The sequence below is a fragment of the Lottia gigantea genome (assembly GCF_000327385.1).
Source record: "Lottia gigantea unplaced genomic scaffold LOTGIsca_40, whole genome shotgun sequence".
Classification (NCBI taxonomy): domain Eukaryota; kingdom Metazoa; phylum Mollusca; class Gastropoda; family Lottiidae; genus Lottia; species Lottia gigantea.
Window position 1 is genome coordinate 294,927 of NW_008709380.1, and position 12,938 is coordinate 307,864.

The 12,938-nt window shown below is 37.2% G+C and overlaps 2 protein-coding genes across 2 annotated transcripts; both read left to right on the forward strand.

Annotated features, from left to right (window-relative positions):
- The first annotated feature begins 2,523 nt into the window (after positions 1–2,523).
- On the forward strand, positions 2,524–4,301 carry LOTGIDRAFT_191447 (hypothetical protein). Its single transcript, XM_009059990.1, has 4 exons — positions 2,524–2,582; positions 2,871–3,045; positions 3,342–4,012; positions 4,160–4,301. Exons 2-4 carry the CDS (start codon positions 2,904–2,906, stop codon positions 4,274–4,276), a joined length of 930 nt encoding a protein of 309 aa, XP_009058238.1. The 5' UTR covers positions 2,524–2,582; positions 2,871–2,903; the 3' UTR covers positions 4,277–4,301.
- Positions 4,302–4,590: 289 nt separating this feature from the next.
- Positions 4,591–8,102, forward strand: LOTGIDRAFT_163477 (hypothetical protein; the record flags this gene model as incomplete). The annotated part of the gene is made up of 2 exons (XM_009059991.1): positions 4,591–4,813; positions 7,975–8,102. The coding sequence occupies 2 exons, from the start codon at positions 4,591–4,593 to the stop codon at positions 8,100–8,102; spliced, it is 351 nt and encodes a 116-aa protein (XP_009058239.1).
- Between the last annotated feature and the right edge of the window lie 4,836 nt (positions 8,103–12,938).

A 12,938-nucleotide genomic window follows, 5' to 3' on the forward strand; every position in this document is an offset into this window, starting at 1 on the left:
TAAAAAAATAGAATATTACGTCCTACTTTTCTGCAAATGATTTGTCTAATTAAGGTGTACAACTCGTCAAATTTTGCCAACGCCGCAGCGGCATTAGCTTACTTCTTTTCATTCCACCTGTCGAAGGATCTTTAACGCATACAGCCTGCAGTGACCGGATGCTTACATGTTGGTTATAATGGTAGATACTATGAGCTACATCATCTCCATGTACTTCTTAACATGATAGAACAGGATGTCATATTAATCCTGTAAGTAACCATAGGCATGTTTTCCAGCATCTGTATAACTCTTCAATGCGGAGACATTCAGGGCGATTAAAACTACATACAGAAGCAGTCCACTTTTTATTCAGGTAACATAACAACTTATTCTACCCCAACACAAAATCGACTGCTCTTATTTATGATTTCAATAATCACCGGACGTGCACATATTACAATAACCTAATTTCATAAATCTACAGTCATAAATCTTGACATCATTTGGAAGTAATTTTAATAAATTAAACAAAGCGAAGGTAATATATGGCACAAGAATATGGACAATATTTTAAACAGTTTTCACAATGTGCATCATCGACATAATTATAATGTATATACGTTGTTCAATTTGTCAAACAAAAATCAATGGCATAATAATATGGAAATGCTGTGAAAAGAATATTAACAATTATTTTATTATCAATCACGAACCCAATCTCACAACGGATTGGAAAATAACAAATAAGCACTCCTTGTAAAGCGGTTTATAGGCGTAGTGTCCATATAGGTCATCAGCCACGTGACGCAATGCTTTAGTAATGATAATCAGTGATTCTTCATGAAAGCTCTCTATACGATGCATTGTAGTTCCTGAAGTAGCTTCTATCTTCATGTTCCCGGCTTTAACCCCCACTTTCTCCATTCTAGGAATACTTATATTTCATTCAGTTCTGAAAATATAAAATAAAAAAAAAACGTATTTCAAAACATATATGAAAAATACAACAAACATGTGGACCTAGTATAAGAAATCTTGTCATAGAGATTTGTGTCTTAAGTCTCCGTACTTCACTTCTCATTGAGAGGTCGCTTCACACAGGCCTCATATCCAAATATTGGACACCATATTTGCTAATCAGTTGTCTTCACAAGCTGTCCCGATGAGCAGCAGTAGAAAAGCCAAATAATTACATACTATATGTAGTGATAGAGCGTATGCCTGAAGATAGCAGTATAATAAGGTGTTATTATTGAACATTAAAAAAATCCGATATCAAAATACAGGTTTATGGTTAGCCAATATAAATAACTACACATTATAAACAAATGGCTTGAAAGGGAAATCGGTCATTCGTAAACATAGTTGAGATAACAACTTAATGATATTCATGACTCGAAAACTGACTTGAAGATAATCTTCTGATAACTTTAATTTTATAGATTCACTGAAACGATTGTAGCATGTACGGTAACGAAATGTGTTCTGCATACCACCCTGTTAAAATATAGGCTGAATAAATAATGTAATGTGGTCACCTAACCCACTATACTGGTCAAATTATTGATCGTTGTCTATGGACAGCTAACGCCACTAGTGTTATCTAGAATTTCTAGTTGTTAGTATGTCATTATATGGAAGGCAATCGATGTAAAAAATATCTTCAGTTGAGGATGGTTATTTATTTAGGTTTATATAAAGCGTTTTTCCTAAAAGTTGATATTGCAAATTATTTTTATATTTTCAGCTTCTGTAAAATACATTATGCACTTAGTTGAAAAACGCATTTCCGGGGTCCAGGGAAATGGAGCTGCCCCCAAACCCCCGCCACACCCCAAGACGTCAAAGCATTTCAGATGAATTTTGAACATTAAGAGGGCTAAACTTAAGTCCGATAAATTATGACCCTATCTGCAGGCTCCGACAAATGATTTTGCTGGATTGTTGCTCAAGGTCACAGTTTTTTACAAATTACTCGACTACAAAGATCATTAAAAACATGATGAGCACATTTTTAGTTTGTAAAGGGAGACAACTTGTATTAAAGTAAAGAGATATATAATTAGCACTATATAAATGCTTAACCGTTTATGACTTCACTATCGCATAAGCTACTGATGATGTTCGTCATAAAACACTTAGTTTTAGTGGAAATGCGAGGAGCACAAAAATCTTAAATAACAGTGTCCCTGATATACATACAAAGTAACCTCTTTCAAATCTCCTTAGCAAAGGGTTACAGTTAACAATGATCTTTCCTCATCATACCCAACATGGAAAAAATTAAATTTCTGAAGAAACTTGAGCGACCCCCACTGCCGACATGATCGTGGCCAATCACTTTATCATGGTTAATTTGTAAATTCGATGTAACTGTACTGTATAAAATTTCGATTTAATTCTGTGATAAAATCAAGGACCATAAAGTTTAGCCAAGGGGTAAACTATTTATCAGTGAGCTGAAAACGAAACACGGATTTTTACCGGATTTGTACACGTAATACCAAGTCTTCATATGAACAAAACTTATATCGAGTTTGAAGAAAGTAGAAGGAAAAGATTTTATACAAAAAAAATTTAAAATGGAAATTTGACTTTTTGTGAGTATGAAATGTTTTCGTAAATATCACCTTAAGGTTTTTTTGTTTTATGGATACGAATAAGGTGACGATGTGGACATTCGTAGATATGTAGTATTTATTTGTCTCTTCCCAATTTATGATATATGATTTATTCCTTTAATAACTTAAACAAAAAAAATATATGTAAGATCGTTTTCTGCAAATTAACATGCCCTTATTTGAGTTAGTTGTTCAGATTCTTTAACTTCTTCTTAACGATATGAAAGGAGTCATTAAGTATCTTTATGTTATCTGTGTTGAATATAGGACCTGATATTAGCACCGGTAGATATAGTTAGAATGAAGTCCTTGGTAGCAAGATTTGCTGCGATTATATTGGCTATGATCTGGACATTGGTAATAATTGCTTTATATCAAAGAAGTTTACGCCATCCCACACATTATCGAACAATGGCTATGGATGCACTTGTAAACAATCCGGGTAGGTGAAATTATTAAGAATAGCCAACTTCGTAATATACAAAGTTGGTTGAAAGAAACCTTATGGCAATATTGAAATACGTATGCACCAAAGCCACATTTCAGTATTAATTTACATCATAACAATTTTTCCTGTACAAGGAAGTTTTGTATTCGCACTGAGTTAGAATTTGTTCTGACGGCTTATCAAATAAATTATCCTAATAAGTATATCAGAGGGTATATTTTATTCACGTATTTGAACTTTGTGCAGAAAGTAATGATTAATTTCTAATCTACCTTCTTTCTTTGTTCCAGAGAGTGCACCATCTTCCCGATCTTCAATTCCTGTCAAAAAATCAAAAATTTTGTGCTGGGTTCTGACACAACCAAAGAATCATAAGAATGTGATGGCAGTCAGAAATACCTGGGGTAGTAGGTGTGATAAGACATTATATTTCAGCAGTGAAGCCAATGATACCCTTTCTATATTAAAGTTGGACGTTCCCGAAGGAAGAAAGCATCTACCAAAAAAAACAGCAAAAGCTTTTAGGTACTGTCACGATCATTATTTAGAAGAATTTGATTGGTTCCTAAAAGCAGATGACGACACTTTTATCGTAGTTGAAAATCTGCGAAAATTTGTGTCGAATTTTTCATCTTCAGAACCGATTTATTTTGGTCATAATTTCATGAGGTATTTCAAACAAGGATACATGAGTGGAGGGGCAGGGTACGTTTTAAGTCGAGAAGCTCTAAAAAGGTTCGTGACGATTGGTTTGGCTGCTGAAGGAAGCCCGTGTAAAGTACATGATGTCGGCAATGAAGATGTACTGGTTGGATCATGTTTAGAGAGGTTGAAAGTCAAAGCTGTCGACACTGTTGATGATAAACAACGTGAACGATTTCTACCACTGGATCCAGTCCACTACCTGCTCAAGATGTGGCCGAATTGGCTTCTTGATTTCAGTAAATTCAGGCCTAAAAAGGTTTGTTTATATACTAATAAATGTTCTGCTAACACTTTTAAACACATTTTTTTCTCTCACAATGGCCTAAAATATCTGGCAACATACTGTATAATCAGGTAACAGAAGGAACAACATGTTGTAATCATATGTGTTTTTGTTTTTCAGGGAAAAGAGTGTTGTGCTGAATATATCATCTCTCTACATTATGTTTCTCCATCCAAAATGTATCTTTATGATTATTTGATATACGGAACCAAACTTGCTTCGGAGTTTACAGTGTAGTGAAAATAAAAATATGTAGTGTTAATGTTGTTTTAAATCTGTTATAAATCCGTAATATATGGAAGGCTCACGTGACCACTTGATTATGTAAACATTCATTCGAGAAATAGCGTGGCTTACATTGTTTTGTACATAATAGTACTTATAAGCAATAATGAGATATTGCCACTGTATTTAGTTCCTGTTTCTTTATTAAATCAACCTTAAAACCTTGTCATCTTGTGATGTGAGTTAATCAAAAGGGGACTATCAAAAACACAATAGAAATTTGGCGTCGCCGATAGGATTACTTCCCTTTGACGAGAGATTGAAAGATGTCTGAAACGGCGGAATTGATCAAGTTGATGAGAGAGCAACTTGGGTTACAAGAGTGTCAACTTGTTCAACAACAACTACAGCATAAAGAAGACTTGGAGTTACAACAGCGACAACTTGTACAACAGCAACAGCAGCATGAGAAAGACATGGAAGAACTTATGAGGCTTGTTCAGCTTAAAGCTGCCACCGCTAGAAATGAAGAAAATCCTTCTTCTCCACGTACTGGCCCGAGAACTGTGGCCCGACTATTGTTCTCGTTTTTGTACTTTTATAGCGGCCAATGCAGTGCCTGACGAACGTAAGGCTCAGGTTTTTCTAAGCAACCAAACTGTTGCCGTCTATAAACAACTGGCCAACCTTGCAGCGCAGCAAACTCCGCCAAAAGATATCAACAAGTTAATGATGGAAGAAATTTTTACATACATGAAGGAACAATTTGACCCTAAACTGTTCGTGGTTCGTGAACGTTTCAAATTCTGGAGCGACATGCAAAGAAAGCCTGGTGAAACGCTACTGGAGCTGGCAGCCCGAATTCGTCATGACGCGGCTACCTGTGACTTTACTTCGATCAATGACCCCCAGGATGAAGCTCTACGACAGAGATTCATATGCTCTGTGTACAATGAAGCTGTCTTGAAGGCCCTGTTCAAGATCAAAGATTCTGGACTGACGTTTACCAAAACTATTGATGTTGCCATAGAGACCGAAGATGCGGCGAGGGTTGCCAAGACCAAGTCCGTCAACAAAGTGCACCAGAAAAAGAACAAGGGTCCACACAAGAAACAACAACATCTGTCTACTTCCACAGACCAAGAAAAGTGCTACCGATGTACAAAGACCCACAGAGCGATAGACTGTCCCTACAAAGAAGCCAAATGCCATTACTGTGACAAGCAAAGACACTTGGAAGCTGTCTGTAGAAAGAAACAACAGTACGGGAAACGCGATCGATCGCAGCCTTCCGTGAAGAAGATCACAAAAGCAGAGATCGTCAAAGCTATTCTAAGTGAAGTTTCCCAAGAAACTCCAAAATTGGATGTACTTATCCAAATCCAGGACCGTCAGTTCATCATGGAACTGGACACTGCCACAACAGGCAATTTCATAACTTTGCCGGTATGGAGACAACTTGGAAAACCGGAGCTCAAAGATGTCAGACACCGTTACGAGTCTGCCAGCAAGCACGACCTACCAGTGCTGGGAACTTTCATGAGCCAAACCAAGGATCCAGTGACTGGTAACCAGAGGTTAATTCCTACATTGTCACCAAGATTCCACATTTGAATTTGCTAGGACGCAACGCTATCCAGAGTTTAGGAATTTCTGTGGACAATGCTCTAGGACTGAGGAGCATAGAGAGTCAAGCCATGAGTGAGGATGTTTCAACTACACATCCTGAATTCCTCTGAATTCCCCGATCTCTTCAAGGAGGAATTGGGATGTCTCAAGGATTTCGAACTAGAGGTGAAGTTCAAGTCTGATGCGAAACAAGACTTTCACAAAGCACGTCCTGTTCCATTTGCTCTTCGAGATGACTTGGCTAAGGGTTATGAAGAAGGCATCGCTAAAGGAGTCTGGACACCTGTCCAGTTCAACGAATACAGAACACCAGTTGTACCAATTCGTAAAACCCCTATTTCTGGCAATTTGAAGCCTAAGTTGCGGATCTGTGGTGACTACTCAGTGGGTATTAACGACCAGCTTGAAGATCATCGTCAACCAATGCCGTTCCCAGAGGAACTGATGCAAAGGCTTGGAGGTGGATTCGGGTACACCAAAATCGACCTTGCTGATGCCTACAACCAGATAAAGCTAGCACCAGAAAGCCAACGTAGGCAGGCACTTAGCACTCACCGTGGGGTACTCCTGCAAGATCGACTTCCTTTTGGAATGCAGTATGCACCTGGTTACTTTCAGGAGATCATGAAAACTTGACTAGTAATCTATCAGGGGTTGCCGTCTTCCAGGACGATATGATAGTTAGCGGAAAAGACGCCAGCGACAACCTGAAACACTTGCTCATCCGTATCAACGACAAAGGACTCAGATGTCGTTGTGACAAGTGTCTGTTCGCACAACCAAGCGTTGAATACCTTGGACACACCTTGTCGGCTGAGGGGATCTCGAAAGGATCAAAGGTAGAAGCAGTTTTGAAGATGCCACCACCTACTGCCGTCTCAAGTCTGAAGTCTTTCCTTGGTTCAGTACAGTTTTACTCCAAGTTCATCAACAACCTGGCTACTTTTGCTGAACCACTCTACCGCCTCACTAAGAAAGTGGGGAGACGAAGAACAAGCCGCATTTGAAGAGCTGAAGAAGGTTCTCGCCTCGGACCAAGTCCAGGTACACTTCGATCCAGGCAAAACATTAGGATTGTCTTGTGACGCGTCCAACGTTGGAATTGGAGCAGTCCTGTTTCATCGCTTTCCAGATGGAAGTGAGCGCCCAATTGCCAATGTGTCAAAGACTTTGACAGCTTCACAAAGGAATCCAGAGAAAAAGTCAGAGAAAGATCCAGTAATTTCTGCAGTAATGCGCTACGTCCGTGAAGGCTGGCCACCAAAGAGTGCTGAGATCAATGAAGAAGTCAACAAGTTCGGGAAGTTGTCTGACTCACTAAACATCTGTCATGGATGTCTCGTCCATGGATCGAGAGTGGTGATTCCACAGAGTCTGCAGTCCAAGATACTGGATTTGTTGCACTTAGGACACTTTGGCATGGAACGTATGAAGCAGTTAGCTAGAACCGCTGTCTATTGGCCCGGCATCGATACAGCTATTGGGATGGCTAGCCGACGATGTGACTCGTGTGGTGTTCATCAGAACAAGCCATCCAAGCCCCCAGTTCACCCTTGGATGCTACCAGAGAAGCCCTGGAGCCGCTTACACCTGGACCATGCAATCAACTTCATGGCTTGTGATAACAGATGCTTACTCCAAGTAACCATGCATTCACCCAAAATCATCCACGTCCTCGAAAGCCACTATTTACCTGCTCATTTTGGATACCCTCACACGCTAGTCACTGACAACTCGTCAACCTTCACCTCTGAAGAATTCAAGAGCTGGTGCAAGGAACGTGGGATAACGCATCTGACAGGAGCACCATACCACCCAGCAACTAATGGAGCAGCTGAACGCTTGGTGCAGACTTTCAAGCAAGCTCTCAAGAAGTCTTCTCTGCCACCAAACCAAGCACTTCAAGAGTTTTTGATGCAGTATCGGAGAACACCAACGTCCTGTGGATGCTTCAACGTCAAGGTTATACATCATGGTCCAGTGTGGAGACGACATTGGGAAAAGTTGCAGCCACGCCATGCAACTGAGGAAAGACAATGAACCTGGTGATGTATTAAACAATATTTCTGATTTCATGACAGATCATCATCCAATGGAGATTTTAGATGTAGATCTTGCTCCACAAGCTCAGAGTCAAACCAAACCAAAGACTGTGCCATATGTTCCAGAGAACATATTGAGAGACTCTGTTTGTGATGCTAAAGTTTAGCATCTATTTTCAGTAGGGAGGTGTTGTAGGGACTGTTTTAAATCTGTTATAAATCCGTAATATATGGAAGGCTCACGTCACCACTTGATTATGTAAACATTCAAATAGCGTGGCTTACATTGTTTTAATAATGAGATATTGCCACTGTAATTAGTTCCTGTTTCTTTATTAAATCAACCTTAAAACCTTGTCATCTTGTCGCCCTTGTGAGTTAATCAAAAGGGGACTATCAAAAACACAACAGTTCAGAAGTGTCGAACTAAACTGAATTGTGCTGTGTGCAGTATACGTATGTCGATGTACAATATTTGCTAATCTAACTTCAGTAACGGATTATATCACAACATTTAAAAGCACTAGGATAACTTCTTAATCGATAGTGAGCTGGATTGTCTGATGTAGAGTCGACATTCATTCACAATCAGCAGACTGATTTTGTAAAAGATGGGAGATAACCACGAATTAACCAAAACCGATATGAAAGATTAGTGGTGAAGTCCCGAGGGACAGATTAGGATGTAATTATCTGTCCACTGTAATTCTGTGATGTATAATAATTACAGATTATCATTAGGATAACAACAATGCCATGGGCACCACTGAATTACATCAATAGTATGTACAAGCCTATTGTACAAACCAAGGTCGTCGTTTATTTCCTTCTCAGGAGTAGCCTAACAGAAAATCTTTATTTGAATGGAAAAGTTGAATAAAAATCTCATATTTACCAAGTTTTAGAATTTGTCAAGCTTTATCTTCCTATGTTGTAAACAATTGTTAATGTCATTAACATTGCAAGACATTGCCACCCAAACAAATCAAACGGGGTTCTAGGCGCGATTATAGTATAGGTCGATATAACACCTTCAGATATTTCAACCCGGTATCCCCCTGTTAGTGTTGCAGGTCCGCAGGGCTAGTCATTTACAGTGAAACGAACTTTTAAGAAATGTCTGTCTAACAATGAAGAATAACTTTGAAGTCTTCTTTCAGGATTATGTCTGCTTTCATCATTATTTCCCGCCATTGATCGCCTGACGATTCCAGTTTAGTCTCGATCTTTCAGTATAAACACAACGCTTGGTGAGATTTCTTTCTCTAAACATTTTTTAAGTTCGTATAAATACATACATATGCATAAAACATAATTTGCTAGACACATTTTTGCCGTATATTATAAATCTAACACCAATGAAGTTAATGAAGTATTAAATTAAAGGCATTTAAAGGGACAGATCGCCATTTTTAACCATCGAAATTTGAGCCTTCAAATCCTTGTGTGTTCAAAACAATTTGAAAACAAGTTGAAAAAACGAGTCTTTTGTAGAGATTCTGCCAGACATAGAAAAGATAGCCTATATATAGAAATAGAAAGTGAAATTCCTAGTTTGAGGCATTTTTGAGGGAATTATGCAATTTCGTACATTTCTAGAACATGTGAAGATTATTTGCATGTATTCAAGACCCAAATCAATCCCCGAAAATGGCCAGTCTGCCCCTTTAATATTATCATATAATTATGTCAATAATGATCATTTTCCAGAGTTCGTATTCGTTTCATGCACTCTTATTCAATCCTCAATCCGATTACTTCATTTTAATTAGTCTACCATTGGGCAAAATCCAACTTAATGATGCTATTTTAACACTGTCTTGTTTTAATCGTATTCCGTCACACGAAACAATTTTGTCATTTTGTAAATAAGAAAAACCCTAAGGCATAGATGTTTGTGCAATTCAAAATTTATTTACTGTTTTGGAATAATGTTATATTGTTTCCAAATGGAATCAAGAAATTTAACCAAAAACATCTGTCAAAACTAGCCTATATTTCTTCAATTAAAAACTGTCTAGAGCTCAGTAATTAGAATAGATGACATTCAAAAGATAAGAGATAAGCATGCAGTTGTCTTAATATTTGAGGGGTGTATCTAGAAACTACCTGAGGGGGCTGGAGGAAAAAGACCAAGCCCATTGAGGCCAGGGATCTGGGGCTACCAGGGGCCCCCACAAAAGCCAACTCTGAGATGAATTTGGGGCATTAAGAGAGTTTAATTTTCAGTTCAAAATGAGGCCTCAAAGGCTCGAGGGAGGCCATGGCCCAATGACCCTCCTCCTAAATACGCTACTGCATTTGCTGTACGGACTGAAATAGCCAATCCAGATAGCAGAGCAAGTATTTAGACGACCATATCCCTTTGATTCTTGTAAAAAGGAAACTGGTGCGTATACTTAATACAGTTAATTATTCGATTTTAATTCTGGCGACACTCGGCATAAGCATGTACTACATGAGGAGAATAACTATTGAGTTGTATAATTAGGAATAATGGTGATAGACAGAACATAGCAGATAACTAGAATAATAATTTGTTTTATAATGTAGAAAGAAAGACTCTATATTCAGGATTATTAATTCCATAATACAATGTGGTTATTCCATAGTAAAGGTTACTGACATATGGTTCCAATAGGAATTAGATTATTTGATGTTGTCCAAAGTCCATACAATGGTTCGAATCTTTGTAAACACATAAATTCTCGTAATAAAAATATCAAGGACTTCTGTCTACTCCATCTAAGTTTGACATTTACAGTGCACTATATCAAGTTACCAATTAATCACACCGTAATCATTACTTCTTTTATAACTCCCTGATACGGTAAATAGGCATTTAATTTAGATGATCCAAATGGATAGAGTCATATTTCAAGTGTATCCAACATCTTTAATGCCGCAGTGATACTCAGTGATAGTTATTGATGTACAATCTTGTATTTTATTGTTCGGGTTTTACAGGCCATCACTAACAAATAGCTAAATCTCTGACAAATAGTATGATAACTCATAGGATAAACGTCAGTTGTCAACGGTCATTAATAATAGATCGAAACCTTTAAAACCCTCTTGATATATCTACATCTGAAGGACATGGACAACCTATTTTTGGTACCAAAAACTGACTTAGTCATAAATACAACATGCGACAGATAAATGAAAGGGTGGATTCTTAACAGGTCATACCGTTTTACGTCATAATGTTCCGACCCTGCTAGGTCTTAGAAACACCTAGGTCCTAGTTTGAAATATGGTTAATCGATAATTATGTTAGAACAGCAGCACAGGTCACATTTTATTTTCGAATTTGAGATATTTGTGCTTAGCCTGTAAAAGCAAAGCCTAGATTGTATAATTAAACGATTTGGCACTTTTTCTATGGCATCATTTTCAGCCTTGACAGCTACTGCAATGTCATATTCTGTATCCATAAGTATTTTTTTCGCCAACGTGTGGTATTCAAATAGTTATCTTTACGACCACGAACACAAGATCATTTAAAACCAATTTAGAAATTGGAAATGTGAGCGGTTCTTTCAAAGAGCATCTCCTCTCATTTTACTAAATTATTTTCTAATTAATTGCTCAGTCTCGTCTGTCTCATTTTGTTTTTATGGTTTTAGAAATAATATAATAAGCTGTCCAACAATAGGGTCGACTTAATATATATCAAGTCTTACGATAGAGTAATTTATTGCTTAGATTTAATAGGTAACGTGATTAAAAACACGGATAACGTAGTTTACATGCCAAGATGTACTCGTAACTGGATATTGATAAAGGAAGATTTCATATTTTTGTTTCGTGTTACAAATATTATATTGTTGGTGCGCTACATGTTTAACTATTACCGAGTACCATTGTATAAACTCACTTTTTCTTGTCAAGATGGTCGTCCAAAACTTTTAAAACTGTGCCAGAGCATGAAAACCTTCAATCCGAACTACATGTAATTGACTTTATTGCCGTCACAATTATAAGGAATATGAAATCTTAATAATATCATCTCTATGTAACATAAATCCAGTTTATCTACATTTGGCGTGGACATGGAAGAATGCGTCCCATTTCGGCGTTCGTTTGCTCGGTCAGTCGATGATTTGGGACTTCAAAATTGGTAGTTGCCGATTTATATCGACCTTTCTCGTATCCAAGGTAATATCCATAGAAAAATTACAAGCAAATTTGCAATGCTTCATTTGTTTTCCAAATTTTCAACACTTTGGTGTAAAAAAACACGCTTGAAATGATGAACGATGAAAAAACTCAAATCATTCGAAGAAGTGCGTTAAATTCAAGTAAACTCGTACACTTGTCAACTATTTTTGAACTGATTCTGTAAAATTGAAAGCCAAGCTGATTTTTCAATTACAGCTCAGCTCAAGTTGTTTTACGAAGTCGGTATGAGATGGTCGTTTAGGTAACAAATTGGTTGAATCAGAGTTAATGGTGCTAGTCTTATTAAGTTATACTCCGGCAGAAATCAGTACAAGAGTTATTCCATGGAATAAGCTTCGATAACAGTTCTTTACTAATGGATGTAATATCTTTTTCAATTTCCTATGTAAACATGTAAATGAAAATGATAATCAGCTTAATAATGAAAATGTTTCCTTAAAAATATTATTGTCAGAATGAACTGTGTTTTTCATTAACATTTGGTATTGTGTTAACACTCTAAACTAATAAAATGATACAACTTTTTCTTGAATTCCACTTAAAAGAGTTTGCCAAGTTTGATCTGTCACATATAATTGTTCTTTAAATTATTTTCACTGTTAAAATATTGTCCAATACAATAATTGTAGAGTGATATAAAAATATAAAAAACAAAACCTAAAAAACATGTTATTTAATATTCATATTTCACAAGTATATAAAAATAAGTTTGAGGGTGAATAACTTGAACTGTCGCGTTTTCATCGCGAAAACTGGGCAATGAGATAGAGATGTTGCCGATGATGATGGAATTTTCAAATAATTTGATGATTAAATCC

Coding starts and splice junctions, on each gene's coding strand:
- LOTGIDRAFT_191447 (XM_009059990.1), top strand. CDS start 2,904: ATGAAGTCCTTGGTAGCAAGATTTGCTGCGATTATATTGGCTATGATC. Junction 3,046..3,341: donor TGCACTTGTAAACAATCCGG/GTAGGTGAAATT, acceptor TCTTTGTTCCAG/AGAGTGCACCATCTTCCCGA. Junction 4,013..4,159: donor GTAAATTCAGGCCTAAAAAG/GTTTGTTTATAT, acceptor TTTGTTTTTCAG/GGAAAAGAGTGTTGTGCTGA.